This window comes from Syngnathus acus, chromosome 24 (assembly GCF_901709675.1).
Source record: "Syngnathus acus chromosome 24, fSynAcu1.2, whole genome shotgun sequence".
Classification (NCBI taxonomy): Eukaryota; Metazoa; Chordata; class Actinopteri; order Syngnathiformes; family Syngnathidae; genus Syngnathus; species Syngnathus acus.
In genome coordinates, this window is record NC_051108.1 from 5,985,725 (window position 1) to 6,009,991 (window position 24,267).

The 24,267-nt window shown below is 41.8% G+C and overlaps 2 protein-coding genes across 6 annotated transcripts; both read left to right on the top strand.

Moving 5' to 3' along the window:
- The first annotated feature begins 329 nt into the window (after window positions 1-329).
- On the top strand, window positions 330-13,566 carry evlb (Enah/Vasp-like b). 3 transcript variants are annotated; one of them, XM_037244403.1, is made up of 13 exons: window positions 330-578; window positions 9,196-9,364; window positions 9,429-9,606; window positions 10,271-10,337; window positions 10,905-10,972; window positions 11,038-11,276; window positions 11,415-11,533; window positions 11,778-11,817; window positions 11,923-11,974; window positions 12,072-12,129; window positions 12,208-12,268; window positions 12,347-12,404; window positions 12,570-13,566. In XM_037244403.1, the coding sequence occupies exons 1-13, from the start codon at window positions 574-576 to the stop codon at window positions 12,605-12,607; spliced, it is 1,152 nt and encodes a 383-aa protein (XP_037100298.1). In that variant the 5' UTR covers window positions 330-573; the 3' UTR covers window positions 12,608-13,566. The 3 variants fall into 3 exon arrangements, with proteins under 3 accessions (XP_037100298.1, XP_037100297.1, XP_037100295.1); XM_037244402.1 differs by lacking the exon at window positions 330-578 and adding an exon at window positions 2,416-2,939 and having other exon boundaries at window positions 11,781-11,817; XM_037244400.1 differs by lacking the exon at window positions 330-578 and adding an exon at window positions 2,418-2,939.
- Window positions 13,567-13,931: 365 nt separating this feature from the next.
- Window positions 13,932-18,032, top strand: yy1b (YY1 transcription factor b). 3 transcript variants are annotated; one of them, XM_037244404.1, is made up of 5 exons: window positions 13,932-14,711; window positions 16,044-16,221; window positions 16,325-16,385; window positions 16,565-16,723; window positions 17,050-18,032. In XM_037244404.1, the coding sequence occupies exons 1-5, from the start codon at window positions 14,120-14,122 to the stop codon at window positions 17,230-17,232; spliced, it is 1,173 nt and encodes a 390-aa protein (XP_037100299.1). In that variant the 5' UTR covers window positions 13,932-14,119; the 3' UTR covers window positions 17,233-18,032. The 3 variants fall into 3 exon arrangements, with proteins under 3 accessions (XP_037100299.1, XP_037100300.1, XP_037100301.1); XM_037244405.1 differs by having other exon boundaries at window positions 13,934-14,711; window positions 16,056-16,221; XM_037244406.1 differs by having other exon boundaries at window positions 13,935-14,711; window positions 16,044-16,206.
- The last annotated feature ends 6,235 nt before the right edge of the window (window positions 18,033-24,267 follow it).

Genomic DNA, 24,267 nt, shown 5'->3' on the forward strand with positions numbered 1-24,267 from the left:
GTCATTACTTTAAAAAATTCATTTCATTCAATATGAATAGACAGACTGGTTTGGGAATGGAAGCGCCTCAAATTAAAAAAATAAAATAAACGTCCCTAAAAGCTTTAGCGCCCTCCTGTGGTCACACAAGCAACATAATGCCCTTCTATTCAATACAATGTGTACGTTTGAATAAAATAAAAACAGCAGGTTTAAACTGCCCAAAGCACACAAAACAATACAAAAACACACATAAAACACAAATATTAAGCAATAGTACATCCTTGCAAGTAAAAGCTTATGTAGTACCGGTAATGGCCACAGGAGGTCATTAATGATCCAATTGGATCTCGTACACCGCGCGCACTGAAAAAATGGCAGCCACTCTGCTCGGTCCTGGGACGGCGGTTTGCAGCTGTGGCTGTGAAACAGCACCACCTCGACTATTTATTTAACACCAACACATTCGACCAGAAAACTGTGACCATAGCATTCCCTTCATCTCTCCCTCCCCTCTTACAAACAAGCTACCAGCCCGTTTCAACACCACCCAAAGAGCGGCTGGATGTTTGACACTGACGAAGGAGAGCTAAAATGAGGTAAGATATTCTTGCTGTTTTTGTGGATGTGGACATTGCACAAATCGTTTCAAAGGTAAAAACTGCTACGTGTACTGAATGCTAGCTCGGGTTAGTGCCTCTCACCTGGCGTTGAAATAAGGTGCGCTTGTTCTGATTGGGCGACCGACAGGTCACATGATCCCTGGAACGTGCGCACAAACCGCCTGCCTTTATTTACACTTTATTTGCACGTTGATTTTACACTTCCTCTATTTCCCCTTTTTTTTTATTAGAATGCATAATTTGGTGTACGTTGTTTGTGTCCTCAGTTTGTTAGAATGCATAATTTGTGGTTTATGCCCTCGTTTTGTAATTCTCATGTTTTATGCACAAATATTTGGATGATGGTTTTGATGAACAGACTAAAGAAATTGTCCAGCTGTCATCAAATTGATGATGTCCTTGTTATCTTGACTGACTTTGTTCTGGTTGCTTGTTTGGCGTCCTCATTGTGACCCAAACCCAGCTTGCTGTCCAATAGTAGGATCGATAAGCGGGACCGAATGTCGCTCGCACTGCCTGGTGCATATTGACGACTTCCATTGTGACCCATATGAATAATAATAATAGTAGCTGCGTGCGGGTTGAATGCAGGGCAAGGGCAAATAGTTACCATTTCACACCCAGGAAAACTTTTCTTTCTATGGAAAAATACTTTCAAAATATTAAGGCAGAAGTTCATCTTCATTAGGTATCACAAGTGTACTTAATATTGTGACCGGAAATTGCTTGTGTGCAGCTGCATCCACGGTGATTCATCTCAATGACATTTTTAACAATAATGCTTATGTACTTTGACAACCGTAACTTGACTCATGTGTCATGGAAACTTCCGGCGTCAGGTGTGAGATAATAGGCCCCGTCGAAGGGTAAACCATGACTAAACTGCAGTGTCCGCCATTGCAATGTCAGTGACTCAATTAAAGAATCGGAGCGGCCAAACGCAACTGGACGCAGCCAGAGAGCCGTGTACTAGAAAGACTCGAAAGACGGCGTGCGTTATGTAAATATGGCAGGGATTTATTGCTTCCAAATCATGATTGCTGCAGAGATTATGATTTTTTTTTTTCCAGAGCTGTACATCATTTCTAATCTGTGTGCATCTGCAAAAGATGAAAGCACATTAATATAAATGGGTCAAAGGTCAGGTGACTGGAAGTCTGATTTGTTGTGACCCAGCAATGTTTGGTGCTTTTTTTTTCTTCTTACATGTGTATTTTTTCCCCTGTATCTACTTGTATAGTGACAGAACTCAGAATCCATTGATTATTAATTTATATTAATAAAATAGTACTTATTTATTTGAATTAATTCTACCTTAAATAAATATATTTCTTATAATTATGAACCAAATAATAATGTATATATTACAGTATATTTTATAAAATATTAAGGACTTTCTTTTACATTATTACATATTCAATAACCATTTTAGTCTTACAATTGGCCCACAGTTTTAGGAACTGTTTACTAATAACATTTCATCCTGCTGTTCTTTCCATTATGTTTCCATTCACAGCCTCACGCTGCAGTGCATCACTGTCTCATTGTCTCTCTCCACCTGCGTCCTACTACTCTGTTAATGAGCAGAATGTGTGTGCGTGTGTGTGTGTGTGTGTGCGTGTTTGTCCAGAGATGTGAGCCATCAGATGAATTAAATTCTCTCTCACTCTCTGTCTTTCCACGTGGTTTTACGCTTGCCCAATCCAGCAGATGGCAGGGGGAGGTGGGTGAGGGTGATGGAGGAGGAGGAAGAATAGTGAGGGAGGGAGAGAGGGCTGGCAGGACCAGCTCTCGACACAGCTGGGAGGGGAGAAAGGGAGGGAGGGATGGATGGAGAGGGAGTAGGTAATCCAATGAGACACCGAGAGGAGAGGCAGAGCGAGGGCAACGCCTCAAAGCACCGGGAATCTCTCTCCAGCTCGCTTTCTCTTTCCTCCCTCTTTATTCCGAGCAACCTCGCTCACTGTCATCCGGATCTCGTCGCTGACTGGAATCCAGATTTTCCTTTTATCTCCTCAGGAGGGAGGCGGCATTGTCATCTCTGTGGACTGGAGAGTAATTTTTGTTCATTCAAGGAGTTGGGATATAGGTTAGTGGGCCTTTTTTTAGTGTGAGAAGGAGTGATGCCTTCCTAGCATTTCAGGTGCTATGTCGCCTCTTGAACTCTGACGTCTTCTACGGAAGCCCGGACCGATCATAAAAAGGAGACTGTCAAGGGGGGGGGATTGCTTTATTCGCCGACATGGACATCAATCTGCAGTCGCATCGCTTCTACTTCCCGCAGATTTACTGCGCTGAGCCGGGGACTCAACCGCAGCTAAGCGAGTTTAAAGTCAGGTAGGATTTTTTTTTTTTTTTTTTAACAGAAAGTAGTGATTGTGTCTCCGGGAGTATCCCTCTTGCTCGATGGCTTCTGTGGCCTTGCAGAGAGGAGGAGGGGCAGGAGGAGGTGGGCTAGCGTATTTGGCCCCCAGGAGCAGCATTGATGGCCAGCGAAGGCTCATCAAGGCGGGCAAGAGCGCAACGGTGGGGGTGGCGGCGGTCGAGGGGGCTGACAACACCGTGGTCATGTCACAAACGTGGTGGTTCTCCGGCCGCCTCCCTCAGCGCATCCTTTGTTCTCCACGCTGGCATTGGTGCGCCTGTGTTGCATCCACAGGCGGCCCCTCGTGTTTGCCTGAGGCACCCAAGACCAACTCGTTCACATGTGGTCGTTGTCGCTAACAACCGCAGATGTCACTTCATGTGATTTTGTTCAAATGTTTCAAAGCTGTGACTTGGAAACAAGTGTAGTATATAATTTTTGCCTTTAGTTTTACACACATTAATAACGTAAAACACTTGTTTAACACGTTGCATTAAACACAAAAAAAAATGCAAGCATATATGTAGGAAATAGTGTTTGTATTGTGATGGGTTTATGTGCCTTCAAGAGGCGGGGCCTGGTGGGGTTACATGTGACGTCGGTGTGTGAGTGTCTTGGCGTGAGCTGTGGCTGACTTCAGCTCCTGCACGAGTTTGCTCTTTGTGTTCAATAAATGATCAATTGTGGCATATTGGCAACTTTCCCATATGCAACAGTATAGTTTCAAGATTTGAGCCCATTTAAAAGGCCCCACCTTTTAAAAGAATAGATTTTTTCTGTCGAAGCATGTCATGGCTTTGCAGATTGAGATATGTTTGACGGCGACTCCTCTAACACCTCTGATTAGTGCAGCTTTAAGCGACTCAGCTCAGCTAAGAAGCTTTTTCCTTTGGCAACGGCATCCCGCTGTTGGAGCAGGTTTACAGGACCGTGATGCTTCACTATATGGCAGTCACTTTACCCTCCATCTCAGCACCTTTCAACAACAATTTTCCTTGTCAGCAATAGTAACTTTGAGCAAATTAGCTCCATATGGATTAGCAAAGGAGGTGATGGAGGAATTGTATGTGGGCGATTTGTAAGGTGAGCCTTTGAACTGAGAGGGAGGATGATGGGGAAGAGGGAAAGATGGGGGGGATGGGCAGAAGCTCAAAACTAAGCAAGAGAACCAAATATGACAGATGACCGATGGATGCAGAAATTAATCATCTGAATATTTTTATTAAGAAGATCCGAAAACCTTGGTCTGTATTAACCTTGGTCTGTATTAAGGATGCTAGCGTATGTAAACACTAAACACCAATCTTGCTTCTGCGGCGATGGACATATGGGAATATCACCATGGCGACCAGTGCTATAGCCACTCTAAGGGCATAATGTTTTTTCTATGCTCCAGAAACATTATTGTCATAAATGCTTGAGCCACTATCATCCTTGTAGCGCTTTAACGTTAGCTTCTCACTGTCGTTAGCATTAACGCTATTTGTTGTTACCAAGGGAATTCACAGTTTCCACTGTCATCATTTTCATAATTATGCTAACCCTGCAGTCACGCTATCTGATAATTAGGCACTTTGCTCGTAATTACCGAAATACTTGAGTCCTGTGGTGGGTTTGCTAGAAAGTGCCAGGAAATTATACTAAACAATGTGTTGGCACTTCTTAAATTATTTTGCATACTCATGGTAATGTTGGAAGGCACCAGGCTGAAACCGCTAGTGATGCTGCTAGCTGCGACGGGATTGTTTTTTTTTTTTAATTCTACATGAGTAAATATTAAAGCTGAAAGCAATATTGTATTGACAATCAAGATGACACCTAAAAAATGACATCTCAAGGGCATAATGGAGGCTTTCAGTTTTTCAAGATCCCTTAAGGGACAGCAAACGTCCGTCATTCCCATCCGTGAGCGGCGCTTCGGCAGATTAGGGCCGATGTCAAACACGTGGCAGGGAAAGCACTGTTGGGAATTTGTCACTATTCTGGGTCAGCGGACGCACGGAAGTGATGGGTCACGGCTGCACGCAACAACATGTCCGTTGCGGACGCGCCACTGCCAATTACAGATGTGCCTGTGAGATGTGCAATGCAGGGCACTTAGCCTACTGACCCCTTAGCAAGTCGGCAACTGGGGAAATGTATCCCATGCAAACACAGATGTGCATCTGAGATTATTAAGCGGAGGTCACATGATTTTTGAAATGACAAAACTTATTTCTCTCGCCTTTACATTTACCACAGTCAGACAATGATGTCATCCAAGATGACATCAGTGCCTTTCTTTTGTTTCTTTGTGAGACGGGCTGTCGGATCAATTCAGGACCTTTTGTTACGGCCATTTTGTGGTATTTATTTGTGAGAAGGGCTTCAGAGTCTATTGAAGATGGCTTCTTTTCCCTGCATGTGTTCCCATAAAGCATTAAAGAGTTTCCTGGTTGCTGATGCTGAGAGATGTACAGCAGCGGGGAGGGGGGAGGAAGGAGGTCGACGTGAAAGTTTAATGAGACGCTTTTATGTCGGCATTATCAACCACAAAGTCTAAATGCAGCAGAGTTTCAAGTGGCTGTGATGGGAAATACATGGACGGAATTGTCAAAACATCCCAAGGTGACTTGGAGGTCATGTCAGCAAAAATAATATCATGTCCTTAAGTCGCTAATAGAGCTGGCACTAATAATAATACCGTGACACTATTGCTAGCTAGTTCCCTTTCATTTAGAGCCAGACTCGGGACTAGTGATGGGATTTCCCTCAAGAGGTGATCTTACTCCCTGGGACAGCCAAGAAAGCACCAAAGACGTCATTCTGGAGTACTAGTCAATGGTGACTAGCGAACTAGTTTGTACTATTTCATTACAGAAATCAACATCCATTGCCAGATTTAATTAATTGATTAATTAAAAAGTGTGTCCCATTACTTTTGTCCATATTCATGCTGTATTTTATACTGGAAGCGCCAGCCGCGTCCTTTAAGTGTCATGGTTATGTGAGGATCAGACAGCATGTGGTGTGTTGTTACTCCGTTAATAACTGCCGTGTGTGAGTGTGTTTTTTTTTTCTTCACTAATACATTTATTTATTTATATGTCACCACTGCTCATTCATCTTTTCGTCTCAGCCAGGCAGCCATATTTTCTAGGCCATAGCCAATATTCTACGGCTGTTGTCATGCCAACACATTAGGCTGCTCGTGCGTGCTCGCAACAGTCTAATTTGCTTATGTGTGTGTGTTAAATTCAGGGAGCTCCCCTCCAAATGTCAAGCAGCAAGCGTGGTGCATGTAGTGTTTGAAAATACGAGCATGACGGGGTTTCTTTTTCCATAATTGAAGCCATCAGCACTGGACCCTCCAGCAAATTCCGTGGCCTTAAAAAAGGATTACGTGAATTAGCATTAAAACTGTTGTTAGCGCTCCAAGCGGCCAAATGAGCTTTATGCTGACTTATCCCTCCCCACCGCAAAAAAAAAAAAATTGCCTGCCAGCTAATTTTTTTTTTTTCCACAGTGGAAAACATTAACAGGATCTGGCTTCCGTTTCCAAGACGGAAGTTGTAAACATAATCATTGCCAAAACACTACTGTGTGTGTTTCGCAATTAGCACATGAAATCACCAGTAAGGTTTTGACGTTTAAAGCTTGTGATGACACCAGCTGCAGTCAAATCCATGGCACAATAAACTCCTTATTTTTCACCAACAGTGTCCTGGGAGTGATAGTTGAACTGAACTTCAGTGGGGCCTTTTCAACCACAGTTTATTTTCTATCAGAGTTAATGTAACTCTGGCCTGCTGTGTTTATAAATGTTTAAGCCCTCAGCTGTTCCCTCCTCTGCTTCATGCAGCTTTCATAGTGTCACACAGACACGGAAGATTTCCTTAAGACAAAAAAAATCACAAAACAGTTTGACTGTTGTGGGGATTTCATTTGGACGTTACTGCCGAGCAGCTGCCGAGCGCCACAAAGACACCTTCTGTTAGCTCATCCTTTAGCGACGCTGTGATGGAGTGTGTGAGAAGCACCAACTGTAGCGCACACAGAGAGAAAAAAAAACACACACACAAATTGATCACTGTTTAGAAGGCTCAATGGACTCTGTGGTTCCTTTTGGTCCAACTAGGACAAAAGTCTGAAGTGCAGCTAAGAATAAATGTCAGTTTGAAAAATGTTCTCTAATCTCTATCATTTTTTCTGACAATGGATAGAAATTAGGCAAAAATGGGCAAAATTGATTTTAAAAAGAATATTTGTTTGTAACCAGGATTTAAAAGCATTTACAGTAATCCCTCGTTTATTGCGGATAATTGGTTCCAAAAACCACCCGCGATAAGTGAAGTCCGCGAAGTACGGTCACCAACAAAAAGTACTGGGCAGGCTAACGAGTTAGCGGAAAGATGCTAATTTGCGATCGTGCCAACACGCGAAAACTGACTTCTAAAGGGATGTAAACGAACATTTGGAGCAATACTACATTGTCCTAAAGGTTAGACACATGCTTCGTCAATTTAGAAGTTTTATTTTGACTTTTAAATGTTTTTTTAATTTGGAGAAAAAAAATCCGCGATGTAGAGAAGCCGCGATAAACGAAACGCGAAGTAGCGAGGTGTACTCTTGGGGTTGACTTCACTTCTACATAAAATCGATTTTCAGTGCAAAAAACAAGTTGTCACTTTCAGGTTAAGCGTTTAAGAGTGTGATGTACTGGTACAAAAATAATTGTGTTTAATTTATTTTCTTTAGCTTGTGAACTCAGTTAAACTTTAACAGGCGCTTCTCGGCAACTGTCAGAAAATGGCGTCAGAGTCCCAGCGGCATTAAAAGCCGCATGAATAAAAGAGGCACTTGTGCTAAAACTGAAGCAAAAAAAGCGGATCGGAGGGGAGGAAACGGAAACGCACAAGCACGACACACTCGTACTCAAGCAGAATAACGTGCAGCTAGGATCAAATATGAATACTAAGATATGAATAAGTCACACACACACTTCAAAATGTCACCCGGGCTGCCGCAGTGAATTTTGACAGAAATCTCAGCGAGGCGCTCTTGCGGAAAGAAGCAGGGAGTTATTAATAACCTGACTTTTAATAACACATTTGATATGTTTGGCTTCAACTGACTGACAAAAATTCAACCTTAGAACATTTAGGATGACTTTGCAAAAACTTTAAACAGTCGCCCAACAGTACAACTAGCCCAAACAACACCTGAAATCGCATTAGTAGAACAGTTGAAACACACTATGCCAAATATTGTTTAATCAATACAGTGTAATTACTCCGTTACATTCAGTTTGACATTAATAAATAAAGTGTGCATTAACATGTCAGTTCATCTACTTGGTCCTTTAATCCTCGCTTACACTAATTGTCTAAACCAAATGCAATCAGGGGCTTGTCCAGCCAGCATCTGCTGATTAATGAGACAATGTGTGTGTCTGTGTGTGTGTGTGCGTGTGTGTAGGTGTGTGTGCGTGTGTGTGTGTTGTCTGGCCGCTCTATCCATCTGACTGCATTTATCTCTTGTGGCGCTCTTTGGCGCCCCACTTTTCCCTTCTGTAATCACACACACTTACACACACATGTCCCGTGTGTTCCGCAGACAAAAGACACGCGTGAAAAAAGTAAAAGGAGCTAATTGAATGAAATTACGTAGAAGGCTGCGAGCAAAAATGCAGACGAGGAGCAAAGAGTTTTGACTTGCAAATGAGATGAATGAGATGAGAAAGACGCGAAGATGTCCCATCTGTGTCTTTGCCTCTCTGTCAAGCTAAAATTAGACTACAGACCCCGGAGGCAAAGACAAAAAAGCTGCGTCAGAAAAGAAAAGAAGGAAAGGTACACACCAGAAATATCAGCACAATGAAATCATAATGCAAAAAAAAAAAAATCTTCCTATTCTATTGAATTATTGCAGTACTATGTTTTAATGAAGTACAAAATAATAGCGTGCTCAATTTGTACTGCAACCATGAGATAATTAGCATAGCTCGGCACAAACACAGGAAGTCGAGAGTCGACGCCGACCACCCACTGCCTCTAAAAATTGCTAATGGTCGATGTTTTTTTTTTTCTCTGCTAGTTAAATGAAAATTGCATCCTGGGCAAAGTGAGAACAAACAGGTTGTGGTTAATTAGGAGCTTCCTTTTCAGGTACAAAGCAGCAGCTAGTGTTTACAAAATAATGTCCAAGGTTGCACATTTCTTTATCTTCTTCATCTCTCCACACCATCAGCGAGCAGAGCATCTGCCAGGCGAGGGCTTCGGTCATGGTCTACGACGACACCAGCAAGAAGTGGGTGCCCATCAAGCCGGGCCAGCAGGGCTTCAGCCGCATTAACATCTACCACAACACCCCTAGTAACACCTTCAGGGTGGTGGGCGTCAAGCTGCAGGACCAGCAGGTGTGTCATGGCGTCACATAACACACACATAGCATCACTCAAATGTCTCCTCCTGTGTGTGCAGGTGGTTATCAACTATTCCATTGTCAAAGGGCTGAAGTACAACCAAGCCACGCCAACTTTCCACCAATGGAGAGATGCTCGGCAAGTGTATGGCCTCAACTTCGCCACCAAGGAGGAGGCCACCACCTTTTCCAACGCCATGCTCTTTGCACTCAGCGTGCTCAGCGCCCAGGATGGAGGTGAGTCACCATTCGGACTTAACTGGTGAATGGAGAGTCTACTTGTTCTACTGAACTGAGGTCATGTAGGACAAAAGTCCTCGACCTGCCTCAAATGCAAAGTCAACGCCTCCTCTCTGGAAACATGACTCTGAGGTGCTCGCTGCGCTTCTGCCGCCTGAGAGGCTTGCGTTACATGACAGATGATCTGAAGGGAGGGAGGGGTTAAAGTGAGATAGCGGCAGGCTCGAGGTTCAGGTGAGGCGATGGAGGAGGAAGATGAGGAGGTGGAAGGGCAAGCGGAGGCCAGCTATGGTAGGCAGCAGCGAGTGGCTGTGTCAGTGCTTGTGTGTCTGCTACAGTCGCTTCGTCTTCTTCGCCATGTCATGTAAGTTCATGATTGTATTTCTCATTGTGTGTCTTATATGTTGGCTGTATTGACATTGTTCATTTTAATGGGACCAATCTCGCCATCTGAATGAGTAAAATGTTGTAAAACTTTATTGTCCCCGTTTATTCCTTCAAGCATCATAAGAATGGAAGTGGGTGTTCTTTTTTGTTTCAACATGTTTAATTGCCCTTGGTGCTATGCTTAATTGTCTTTATATTGTTTGTTCTCAATGTTTCAGCTCCATTTAACCTTGCGTATTCACTCACATGTTTTTTTTTTTTTTTCCTTGCACAGGTCCAGCTGTGCAGCGCCAAGTCCAAAATGGACCAAGCTCCGAAGAAATGGAAGCCCAGAGAGCAAGGTGGGTAGTTTCTATTATTTCTTTTTTTTACACTGCCAAGCTAGCGCTCCATTTTCCTCTGCATCAGAAACAAATAATATCGCAGATAGGAAAATAAAAGCCTCCAAATCCTCTTTGCTGCTCCAAATGATGATGTAACCCGTTTCCAAAAAAAAAAACTACTATCCCCTCTGAAATTAAGACAGACTTTTGACCTTAAAATCTCCTCGCCCACCCAAATAACAATCATCTGTTGTCTGTGCATTTACCATTATTATTTTGAACAAACATCTTGCCTGTATGTAGTTATTCTAATATTTAAGTGCAGTTTTTTAGTACATTTAAGAAAAACAAACCAAAAAAAATAGTTGTGAATTATCTCCAAAAGCAGCAGGCGAACTCTAAGTGAACCCGAAGGCAGTGAGGATTAGCCAGCTGTGTGTGTGCATGCTTGTGTTTGTGTGGAGTATACAATGTGTTTAGATCCTTTCATTTTTTGTTAACTTTTTACTTCCTGTATGTGTTATTTTACTATTATTCATATCTTATCTGTATAAAGAGAATAATGTGTACTGTGTGTTCCTGCAGGCAAATGATAGAGCAGCAACAGCAGATGCAGGCCCAAATGGAGCGGGAACGACGCTCATCCAACTCAGGTCAGTGATGTCACACAGTGATGATGGCAACCAAAATGGCAGCTCGGGAACTCCCCCTTGCGCAGGTTCTCCTTTCCAAGGCCACCCAGCCGTGCTCTCGGTGGCGCCCCCCGTCGTACCTCCTCCCGCGTGCATGGCGGCGGGACCGCCGCCTCCACCGCCACCACCTGGACCTCCTCCGCCATCGGCCGGGGCTCCACCGCCGCCACTGCCTCCCCCGCTAAACAACCAAGGGGAGGAACAGCCAGCCCAGACGGGCCTTGCCGCCATGATCGCCGGCGCCAAGCTGCGGCGTGTCCAAAGAGTGAGGCCTGACAATCTTAATGATGACTTTATAAGACAAGCATAATAGAAATTATTTATCATTACGTCACAAAATCTGGTATTTAAATAGGGGTGTGTAGACTTTTTTTAACAATCACGCTGTACTCTTTCTTGCCAGCCGGAAGAGAGCTCGTCCAGCTCGTCTGCTTCGTCCAGTAGCAAAAACACAGAAGTCAATCGGACGAGCGGCGGCAACGGAGGACTGATGGAGGAGATGAACGCCCTTTTGGCCCGAAGGTCAGACAGAACAAGGACTTTTTTTTATTTATATTATTGTTACCTTTTTTCACCTTGGTTGCATTGTCAATGAGGTTTGAACCTTTTAATGTACTCCTTCTGTTGTGCGTGTCTTGGCCACCTGAGGGCAGTATAGTACAGAAATGGTCTCAGCTTCTGAATGACGGTGCAATATTAATTTTTACATATTTTTTAATGCATTTTTTATAAACTTCCCTAACATGGCGCCTTCTCTTGCTCCTAGAAGAAAAGCAGCATCAGAGAAGCCAGATGACAACCAAAGTGTGAGTGTGCACCTCATAGCCCAATAACAATGATAATAATCGTTATTGTGATAATAAATGGGATCAAAGAAAAGAAAACAATGTGACGTGTGTGTCTTCCTTCAGGACGACCCAAATTATCCCTCGCCCAACACCCGGGGAAGTCAAAACTCTACAGGTGAGCGAGCTTTAACATTAGCATCATATTAGTCTTTTATTTCATTTTCTTGGAGATGTCACACCAACATGAATGTTTATGTATCTTTTTCAAATAGACGGAGCAAAAAAGCCGTGGGACAGGGCCAACTCTGCGGACAGGGCCATGGGTCCAAGGTGAGAGAAAGAATGTTTTTATAATGCAGACTCACATAGAAAATCAATTTCATAATTGATGTATTGATGACGGTATAGGGTACGGCCTGCAGGGAGTGGCGCCGATGGAGATTCGTTAGACATGGATAGAATGAAACAGGTACGCTGACACTTAAAAAACTAAAAATCAAAATGAAGAGATATTTTCTTTGTTTTACTGATTTGTGTACTCCTCTAGGAAATCTTGGAAGAAGTGTTCCGCGAGTTGCACAAAGTGAAGGAAGAAATTATTGACGGTGGGAGCTACTTTAGTTTACGTAAAACCAATCAATGAGTGCCACGTGGACATTTTTTAATTGCAGTATGAGATTAAAGTTGTATATTTTACAATTATGGGAAAACATTGACCTGCCTCACTGTCATATTTATTTCATCTTTGGTATTTCTTTTCTCCTCCACAGCCATTAGACACGAGCTCAGTCGAGTGAGCACGACATAATGTCAACTATCCGAAGAGGGGGGAGAAGGAGTAGGGCCCAAACTGTGACGTCCACTGTGGTGTTGAGGAGTCGCCATAGCCGCCATGTTTTTGCGGCGTGTATTGACTTGAGCAGAGACGTGTGTGTGCGTTTGTGTGTCAAGAGACTGTCTGTTATTTACATTTGTCTCTTTGTTGCCCCTTGGTCTTTGGCCTGAAAGACATGAAAAAAAATCAATATATTCAAATAGTTTTATGGTGTCAAGGAGTTTGTTAAACACTTTAAAAAAAAAAAAAAAACCATCATTGCCCTTACTATCATATTCTTCATTAAACTAATCCCTCATTCATTTTCCATAGCACTTATCCTCAGTAGAGACTGAAGCTATAAACAAGCTAACATGCATGTTTTTGGAATGTGGGAAGAAAACACAGTACACTAACATCATGAAAACTCCTCACAGGCAAGACCAGAGCTGGGATTCGAACCCTGACCCCCAGAACTGTGAAACGGGAATGATCGCTTCAAAATTACTGTGATATATAAGAAGTGATTACTGTGTATTGAAATACTTTTATTGTCGCCAGTGATTTTATACTTATTACCCCTACTGTCATAATTCTTTGAGGGGTTTAGTCTCTAATGAGAATATGATAGTAAAGATTGCACGTTTTCATCAATTTGCTTTTATATCCAAATCGTTCTCATTTTTAAAATTATTTTATTTTACTTTTTTTAACCATAACAGTAAAATGTTGCTTTTGACTTACAAGCACTATTTCTTTTAAACACAAATAACACACCAGGATATTTGTGATTATGATGTAAAAAAAAGTTTATTGGCTGCAAAGTACTGTTCATTGTTCTCTTCATGATGACAAATTGCTTCCTTGTGAAAAACTGAAGAAAAGGGGGAAAATGCACTGTTTTGAAATAAATTCAAATAAAACTTAGATAAATATGGCTGACCTTTCCTTTATGTGAACGTCTTTTATTGCAGTTTTTCTTTCATTGTCTTGATGCCAAACCAAAGAATCTTAAAGATATATATTATAAGTTCTTGGATTTATGTTTAAAAAGCAACAAACAGTGGCGTTTGTCAAATTTCAGTGTTTTTGTTTTTTCCTCCAAGATGCACACCGATTTATGTATGTGTATTTAGGTCTATGGGGCAATGTGTGGTTTCCCATGTATATATAAATATATATAATTTCTGGGATTATTTTTTTAGATTCACACTATAGTGTTTCGGTCTTCCATACACTTTGTGCTTCTGTGTCATAGGCAACTTCCGCCTCACGATCCGGATCTCGCGATGTTTCCCCACGTAGGCGCAAAGCGACGACGAGATCTGGCGCGGGACGGAAGAGTGGCGAGAGTTGAAGCCGAAGAAGAAGCAGCGAAGTCGGCCAGAGCGAAAACCGGAGCTGGGGGGGGGGGGCGTGTGAAAGTTAACGCGGCGGGTCTCGAAAGCCCGAAACCAGGTGCATAAACGCGGCGTGAATGAGACAGGCAAGCTGGAGGACTTCGACATGGCATCGGGAGAAACCCTGTACATCGGGTCGGACGGCACGGAGATGCCGGCCGAGATCGTAGAGCTCCACGAGATAGAGGTGGAGACCATCCCGGTGGAGACTATCGAGACCACGGTGGTCGGTGGCGAGGACGACGACGACGACGACGAGGATAACGACGATGTACAGCCCATGATAGCGCTCCAGCCGCTGGACGACGACCCGGGCTCCATCCACCACCACCACCAATACCATCACCACCACCATCCAGAGGTTATCCTCGTCCAGACCCGTGAGGAGGTAGTCGGCGGGGATGAGTCCGACTTGCACACGGATGACGGCGGCGGGGGCTTCGAGGACCAGATCCTCATCCCGGTGCCGGCCCCCGGAGTGGAGGACGAGTATATCGAGCAGACGTTAGTGACTGTAGCCGGGAAAAGCTCCATGGGTCGGGTGAAACGAGGAGGCGGCAGCGGCGGCTCGGGCGGGAAGAAAGCGGGCAAAAAGAGCTATATAAGCGGCGTGGAGACTGGAGCGAGGAAATGGGAACAGAAGCAAGTACAAATAAAAACTCTGGAGGGGGAATTCTCCGTAACGATGTGGGCGTCGGGTAAGTTCTGTTAGTTAGCCCAGCTACGGCTGTCACATCTCGGCTTCACGAGGCCTTCTTGCCAGGGCGTTGTCCTGCTGCTGCATCCGACTAGTTCCTGGAGTGTTCTATCCCATTGCAAAGTAGCGAGCGGAGTCGTGCAGGACTTTTAGTTCGACGCAGAAACCTCAAGCAAATGTTTTTGTTTTGACTGGAAGCCATGTTTTAGGTGTTACTGGGCGCCGCCATATTCCCCGAGTCCTGAGAAGTATGGCGGCGGCCCCCGAAAAAATGGCGACCCTGGCGGGCCCGAGCAACATGGTGCTTGCGGTTCAGTGGCGCTCCGCTAAACACGGTCAAAACGTCACATTCTGCCCGGGTTTTGGGCTAGCTACTGCCCATAATTCCTCACCGCGGCGGTGTTAACACACTAGTCGCGCGTAATTTGACTTAATGGCCATTTTGGGGGGAAATATTTTTCGTTAGCTGCTAGCTAACATCAAAGCGCAGTTAGCCGCTTCGAAGGAACAAATAGGCCTCGGTTAGCTATGCCTCGTGTAGTGCAAAAACACGTCATACACATTTTTATTCCCTTAAAGTTTTCTATTTTGCTTTGATGTTTACACAGAGATATAAACGTCTGTCTTATACACAAGTTTTGTTTTAAGGGCGCTATACTACGGCTATGCTTAGTCTTCTACTGCAGCGTTTCGAAACCTTTTCGTAAACCAGGGCTCACCACTTTTACGTTTAAAAAAAAAAAAAATCCAGGAGATTGCCAGACAAAAATGTCACAAAAGTATGAATAATTCACTAAAATGATATAGTTACAGGAAGCTATTCTGTATATAAATAGGCGACAGAGATTGTTTGTAAATCGTAGAATTGGATAAACTAATGAAATAGGATTTGAGGAATGTGTTCTGTCACTGCCAGGAAAGGGAATTGATTTGATATCCATAAGCAATGCAGCACTTCATCAAGTTGCTTATTATTTCTGCATAGGGTTGTGCGATGTTGACAAAATAGTCCCCAATTTAAATGTAAATGTATAATTAATTATAAAAGTAGATTAGAGAGAGAGTATATCTGAAAAAAATGACTGGAAGCAGAGCTGAAGGTTTGTTATGCTACCATCTCTCCTCTTTGACAAACTTAAAGGTTTGCAATTGTAAGGCACCCGCCTATCATAATTTTTTGTGAGAGTTTGCTAAACATTTGTAGGTCTGAAAATCCAATAATCGCCCTCAGTTTATTTTTTTCCACTGATGTTCAATGAAGCTGTTTCCCCGCAGACTCACCTGCTGGTACATGCTACTGTGTGTTCGGTTCAGTTCTGTAACGTATTTCTAGACACCCATGAAGACATTGACCATGAGTCAGTGGTGGAGGAGCAGATCGTGGGCGAGAACTCTCCACCCGACTACTCGGAGTACATGACGGGGAAAAAGTTACCCCCGGGCGGCATCCCAGGCATCGACCTCTCAGACCCCAAGCAACTGGCTGAGTTTGCCAGGTGCAAACCTCTTGTGCAAGTTATTTATTATTGTCTAAAATCTGACCTAATTCACAAAATGTACTTTGAATCGGTTCTTTCGTCTGATAAACGGAGTCTGTCTTTGGGCCCCAAACAGAATGAAACCCAGGAAAATCAAAGAGGACGACGCACCCAGGACGATAGCTTGCCCTCATAAAGTGAGTATGCGATCTATCCAGTATGTATCTGCCATCAGGAAGGAAATGTGAAAGGATGTGATTAAATGCCAAAGATGCTGCCCACATACTCTATTTCAGTTCTAGCTATCTTCACAGCCCACCCCCCCCTGTTTGCTTCTTTCTTTTCTTTAACCTTGTGAATTTGTTTCCCTCACCAGGGCTGCACAAAGATGTTCAGGGACAATTCGGCCATGAGGAAGCACCTGCACACCCACGGGCCTCGCGTCCACGTCTGCGCAGAGTGCGGCAAGGCCTTCGTAGAGAGCTCCAAGCTCAAGCGCCACCAGCTCGTCCACACGGGGGAGAAGCCCTTCCAGGTGGGCTTTTAAGAATGATGTTCAAATAAAAAAAAAAGAAGAGATTCAATTATAGGGTTCAAGTCAGCAAATTAGCGCTTATCTGGCTGCGTGTTTATAAATGCGAGAGAAGGGGATTTAATGAATCCATTAGACAAGGGTGATGGGGTTAACAGGCTACTCAAGTGGCTGAAAGATGGATGGGTCACAAAGGAGACCTTTCATAAGCAGGTTTATTTTAATCATCAATGAAGATTTTGTATGGAAAAGGATTTTAACACACTCTGCTTTCCCGTCACAGGTTCGTATGAAATGCTAAATATGCACGTGTCTCTTTTGTGTCCCAGTGCACCTTCGAAGGCTGCGGCAAGCGCTTCTCGCTGGACTTCAACCTGCGCACCCACGTGCGCATCCACACGGGCGACCGCCCCTACGTGTGCCCCTTCGACGGCTGCAATAAGAAGTTCGCGCAGTCCACCAACCTGAAGTCGCACATCCTCACACACGCCAAAGCCAAGAACAACCAATGAGACGATTTCCTTCCCACTCCCCTCCTCAATGCGCCGTGAAGAAGAGAAAGAAAAAACACTGAACACTTTTTTTTTTTTTGCCCGCCTCCCGCCATTTGCATTTTGAATGGGAAAGATGGAGCCCCCCTACCCCCACGCAAAAGACTTGTTTTTACCAGTGTGGTTTTCATATACCATAGTCACATGGCTTTTATTTGCCATTCTGGTGTGCACGTTGTACACCAACAAGCTATGTTACACTAACGCCTTCTTCTTGTCGGCACAAGAAACAAATAACCACCTATACTCTTTGTAGACGATCGGACACAGAGGTGTGATTCTTTTTAATCCAATCTTTTAGTGGCTTTTCCCGTTCTCGACCAGCGAGCGGCAAAAGAGGTGCGAGCGTCACTTCCCTTTTTGTTTCAGATGTGCTGTAAAGACTTGAGAATAATTACTCTTCTCTTTTTGTCTTCATGTTGTATATCAACTGGCCACAATAAAAAAAACAGTCATCCCTATTGGAATAGTAACATAATCAGTACAGAGGCTTTCTGTCTTAATTGACTTTTACCCTTATGTGATTTTTTTTTTCATATTTCAGTCATCTGGCAGCAAATTGACTGTTTCGGATTTGATTTTTTGTACGTTTGTTTTAGAAGACAGGTGGTAAGATGTCTGCTGTATTTGCTTTGAAATTGCAGGATGCTTAATCAGGTGTGATTTTTGGTGTTGAGGTCTCTAATATTTTGGTGATCTTATTTGCTACACGGGTGCGTTAAACTGCTCTTGCCACAAAAAATAAACACATTGTTAGATTACATCATTTTCATTATTCATGTAAATTCCACTTCACAATAGATGGTTGTTTTTATATAATTTTTAAATCGGAAAATTTTATAACAAAATATATTCTTTTTTTTTTATTTGGGAAAGAGAGTGGGAATCATTTCTTTCCAACTTAATTATACTGACAAGTTCACTGATGTACTCAGCCAGCAGTTCATTATGATCCTCAGCTTTCCTACCTTTTCATTTGCTAATTTTAGCCGCTGGCAACCTGATGCTGCCCTCTGCGGGTCACAGCTGTCATTACAACGGGAGCTCTCCAAGGTACTGATCTACAATCCCCTTTGTGTCGTGTAAGTAAATGTAATTCTCAAGGTGCACGAAACGTAAATTATACTCACACATAGAGGTGGCAAAATTAAGATATTTTTATACTATTATATATTATTTATATATTTTTTCCCATCACTCTGCTTATGTGCAATGTGGCACATCAAACATCAGTCTATACTGACCTCAGCTGGCCAAGTAGTGAACACCAGAAGGCGCAGCGCAATTTCCATTGTATTGAAGCATAAAATGAGACCACGAATCTTAAATTATGTCATTACTGTATGTTTTTTTTTTTTTTTTTTTTTTTTTTAATAAAATAGAATATAGAGTGGAGGGAAAATATGGGAAATTTTATTGAAAGGCCATATTGCTAAACCCGAGTAATTTCCACTGCACCTGAAGTAGGCTATTAAGAGGTTTCATTAAAGTGGAATTGTTGTTTTATTGGTGTGACTGACAAAGGCAAGGACAGAGTAAATGCTCTACTTGTTATGCAGCTGCAGTCTGTCAAGGCTCCAGCAGCTGCTCTCTTTCACGCGCTTATTTCATTACAGCTCTCCCCCCCCCCACACCCCCGGTCTTTAATCCCGTTGCTCCATGTTTACCTGCACTGAGGTTAGTTTTCAGCAGCCGTCACAGCCTCCGAGCAAGCTCAGGATTTTCTTTCTTTTCATTAGCCTGTCTCCCAGAAACAACAACGCAGAACACCTTTGCTTGTAAAGGCAGTATTTTTTTACTACTGCTTTTTGTTTGGTTTCATTAAATGGATGGTGAATGAGGCAGCAGTTTGATGAGTATTCTTCTCACCTCCGAAAATGCCACACTTGTCACATACATTTTTATTTTTATTTTACAGGGTGTCATAATAAGGCAAAATTTACATTTTAATTTATATGCATGTTTAGGTTAATATCTTATGTTTAATATATATATTTTAGATATTTCATTTAGATAGTTTTGCACTTTACTATGTTTAATATTATTTCATATTTTGACATAACATTATGTTAATATTATAATGTTATCTCCATCAATATTCTACATCGCCCACATTCGGAGTGGCCCTCGATCAATTTCTGCAAATTGTTGTTGTTGAGCCATTAAAATATGCAAAACCCGTGTTCACCACCAGACGGCAGACATCGCTCAGCAGCGCATCCCACATTCTGTGAAGAAGAGCGTGGCCGATACAACAAAAGTACATAAACAAAAGTAATTCTACCCCCCATAACGTTAACAGTTTGTTTGAAGTACATGAGAATTAAGTAAATTTGTTTCCTCTTAAAACATAGATTTATTTAACGCATGATAGTTTTTTCAAACGCTCACGTATGGCGTCTTAATTGCACAAAGAAGCGGCACAGGTGAGTGAGTCACATTATACATTTGGAGATTTTAATTACATGTAGAATAACAGTGTAATATTAAAAATCTTTGAGTAGATTTTTTGTGAAAACATGCTCAAAAGAGTTGTTGGTTTTCTTTTCAGTAGTTTTGTACCATCGTTGATTGGGAAATTCGAAGCAAGAGAGCTTTTGCGATGTCGGGGGCGATTTCGTGTAGTCGAACATTAGGTCTACTCTTTTCTATGAGCATTTGAAAACAAAATTTCATAAATCTGGTCAGGAAGTGTTTGTAGCCCCCCTTAAATGATGGCATTTAAGTTGCCATCCCTTTACTTTGTACATATTTGCATGGTCATTGACATCCATATGTATCCCAACCAGGCATGTACTACAAAGGCTCAAGTGATACTTAAAATCAAAAGTATTGATCCAAGCATTGACAGTAATCTTACATGTACATAATGAAGTCTTTTCTCATGTCTCTAGAGGTTCTAACAGGTTGAATCGTTTGCTTTGATTCTTGCTCTTCTCAGGTCAAATCTCAGAACTTGTTTCAATATAGTCAAGTGTGGGGTTTTTTCTGTACTTTTAGCGGCGAGGAGCACGGCCAAGGATGCTATTTCCATGCAGAAAACATGTTGCCAAGGTAACAGGCGAGAGAGTAAGTCTGTGTGTGCGTGTGTGTGCCGCAGACAGGTTTCCCGGGCATATGTCGTTGCTTGTTAAGCATTTGATTGCTGCCTTTGAATTGTTGAAATGTCAAGGCTTTTTTCCCCCTCCCTCCGTCACGCAACTTGTAATTCATCTGCCGTCGTCTCTGGCACACTTTCTTTTCTTCCTTTCTGTCTTGTTTGCGCTCATTTGCAGTCGGCATCTCGTGTCCGCTGCTCAATTTGTTTCGCCGTGCCGTAATTAAAACCACTGAATGAGCTATGGTGATTTGTAACGCTACGGTAAGACCACTTGCGCTGTGAAGCTTTGACACTCTTGTTTTTACCATAATAACCATCTCCAAACTGCAATTTAGGTCATACGGTGATTGAACTGTCTACGTCACAAGACACACACACACGTACAAACACACATCTAATGATATCCTGCAAAGAAAACAATTTCATAGCATATTGAACAATATTGGGGACAAAAATGGTCCCAGGGGTGGGACTGAATAGTCGATAAAAAAATCTCTTTTTTTTTTTTTTAATTCGGTTTGCAATAGAAAAGGTAATGTACTTTAAAAGAACAGCTTTTTAAAGGCCATGTGGCTCAAATTCAGCTTGTTAACCTTTAAAATGAACATAGAGGAAAGAAACGCAAAAATGATGTATAAAAATGTGATTTTATCTCTATTGTCCATTAATTACATACAAATAAGTGGCGTGTGTTAAAAAAATCTGCACTTAACATGAGATCATCTTTATTATGATTCATAACATGCGTTAAGTCACCACACATGAATTTATCTGAGTAAATGGCTCACCCCAGGCGCTGCTGTTTGGATGGCAGTGGAGCTCAAATGGGCTTTGTTTTATGCCTCTGACAGAATAGACACAATAGTGTCTATTTACACAGGTGATTAAAGTTAGCACTCTGTAAATCTTAAAGGATTTAGACAGAGCTAATTATTTTTGCACAATAAATCCTATTTGCTTCTTCCTTCTTGTAAGATTCAGAAACAAATTCGTGCAACATGAAACGTGTCATGAGATTATGTACCAAATGTTTTTGTAGCGCCGTAAAAATTGCGTAACTTTGCGCATTGCAGTGATTAAATGATGATGATGACAGCTTTATCGGGCCGATTTTTTATCCCACAGACCGTCGATATTTTCCGCACGTCTGATTCTGTTTTCCTATCTCTCTCGTCCAGGCCAAAGGCGTCAATCAGGCGTCGACCTTTACTGGGAATGAAGACTTGGAGCCGCCGCCGTGGAAGGTAAGCTGTTGCATCTGCATTTCAAATACTCCTCCAACCTGTGTTGGAATTTAATCAACATCCGAATTGCAAATATGGCTGCCACGTGATCTAAAATAGGTGACATACCTTTTAGTTTAGTTTAGTTTAGTTTATTGTTTAGCACATATTATTATAACAAATAACAGTGCAGGGAGGGAGACGAAGCCTAGGGCTTGTAAGGAGCTCCACTCCTGTATAATCAAAGTGCACAACAAACAAAGTGCTGTGACATCAAATATTATTCAAGTGTTTAAGAAAGAAAAAAAATAATAATAATATATATATATATATATATAAATGAATAAACATCAATGAATAAACACAAGCATAACTAGCTAAATATTAAATCGTCATATTTATATATGCATATATACGAAAGTGAACGTATACATACATAAACAAATACACTATACAAAATGAGAAACAAGAGAAACAAAATTTGACACTTTAGTGATGTTGAAACAATCAAAAAACACCAGGTAAGAAAATAGCTGAGCGGAAGCAGAAGAACTGCAAACAGAAAATAACAAAACAAGGAAGAATCAGGGTATAAATAGTGGTTTAAGTTGATGTTCTTAGTATGGATCAGCTGAGTGCGGTGGAGTAATTTTGGACTGGTAGGATCATGAGTGGAGAAGGTGGTGTTTCAGGTGCTTTCTAAAAGCAACCTGTGAAGATATGGATCGAATATGGATTGGTAGCTCATTCCAGAGTGAGGGCCCTCTAAAATGGATATTGTATTGATGGCGTGATGTTCGACAGGACGGTGGGTGGAGATTGTCCCCCTGTCTTGTAGGATAAGAATGTAATTCCGATACAAATGCGAAGAAATTATGAAAAGTGGCTGGAAGACAGTGTTTCCTGTATATATATTTATGGGTGAGTAGACAGGTTTGATGAATATTTACTTTATCAATTGGCAGTAATGAATAGTTTCTAAACAATGGTGCCGATGGTTCATATCTATTTGAAAAAGAGATCATTTTTAGGAACTTCTTTTGTATGATGAGTAATTTGCTGAGGTATGTTGGATATGTAGCTGCCCAGACTATGTTGCAGTAATTGAGTAAAGGAAAGAGGAAACTATAATACAGAGTGAGATGAGCAGACGGATGGACCAAGGGACAAACTTTTCGTAAGATACCTAGCGTTTTCATGGATCTTTTGCAAACCAAATCAATGTGTTCAGACCAGTTTAAGTGTTTATCTACTATAACTCCTAGGAATTTAGTGCTAGTAACTTGATGGATTTCGTTATTATTTATGTAAATTTTGGCCTGTTCTTTGGGGTAAGATTTATTTATATTGCAGAAGATCATGAAGTTACATTTGTTTATATTGAGTGACAACTTATTTATTTTGAACCATTTTGTAACAGCGTGCAACTCAGTATTCACACGTGCAATGAGGAAATTAAAATCCTCGTGGGTGGCAATGAGATTGGTATCATCCGCAAATAACAAAGGAAGAAAATTTGAACAAGACATGGAAAAATCATTTATGTACACCAAAAATAATAGAGGACCCAATATTGAGCCCTGCGGGACCCCAAATAGTATTTTAGATCTGTTGGAAGAACAACCATTTATATATACATATTGTTCTCTGTTGGCGAGATAGTTTGTGAACCATTTCAGGGCAGAATCGTTCACTCCATATCTCTCTAGCTTAGCGATGAGGATCTTATGGTCGACAGTATCAAATGCTTTGCTTAAATCTAGAAAGACACCAAGAGCGAATTTCTTATTGTCAAGAGCCGTTGAGATGTGGTTGGCAAGCTGAAGCAGTGCATGCTCAGTAGAAAACTTTTTGCGGAAACCGTATTGATGTTTATAGAGAATATTGTTTGTTTCTAGGTGCTTTGCCAATCTTGAGTAAACCAGTTTTTCTAGAATCTTGGAGAAGCAAGGAAGTACGGATATAGGTCGATAATTACCATATTCATTAGTCTCACCAGCTTTGAAGATAGGAATGACTTTAGCAATTTTTAATTCTTGGGGTACAATGCCAAATTTTAAAGATAAGGAGAAAATGTGTGTTAGTGGAATTATTATTGAATGAATAATTTTCTTAATAAGTATGCTTCTGATCTCATCATGGCCAGGGGCCGAGTTTTTCAAGCTCATGACGATGTTGTAAACTTCCTCAACACTAGGAGGGTCAAGAATGGAGAGTGAAGGAAACTGCCCTTTAATAAGGCAACAGGGGCTTGTATCAGAGGTTGAGAAGCTAGATGCCAAGGTAGCGCCAACATTTACAAAGAAATCATTGAAACCATTAGAAATATCTATTGGGTTTGAATGAGCTCTATTCTTCCCCAGCATCTCATTTGGGGTCGATGTTTTTGATTTCTTGCGATGTAATAAATGGTTGATAAGATTCCACGTTGTTTTGATGTCACCGGAGGCTTGTGTAAATTTATCAGCATAGTAAGTTTGTTTGGTTTTCCTTAGTAAAGCTGTAAATCTGTTTTTATATTTCTTGTATGTTTCTATATTTATAGGGATGGGATTTGCAATAGATTTTCTATATAGTTTATTTTTTTTACGTGAAGATTTTTTTAGTTCATCCGTTATCCATGGTTTCCCCTTAGAGTTATTTTTACGACTAGAAGTTAAAGGAAAGGAGAAC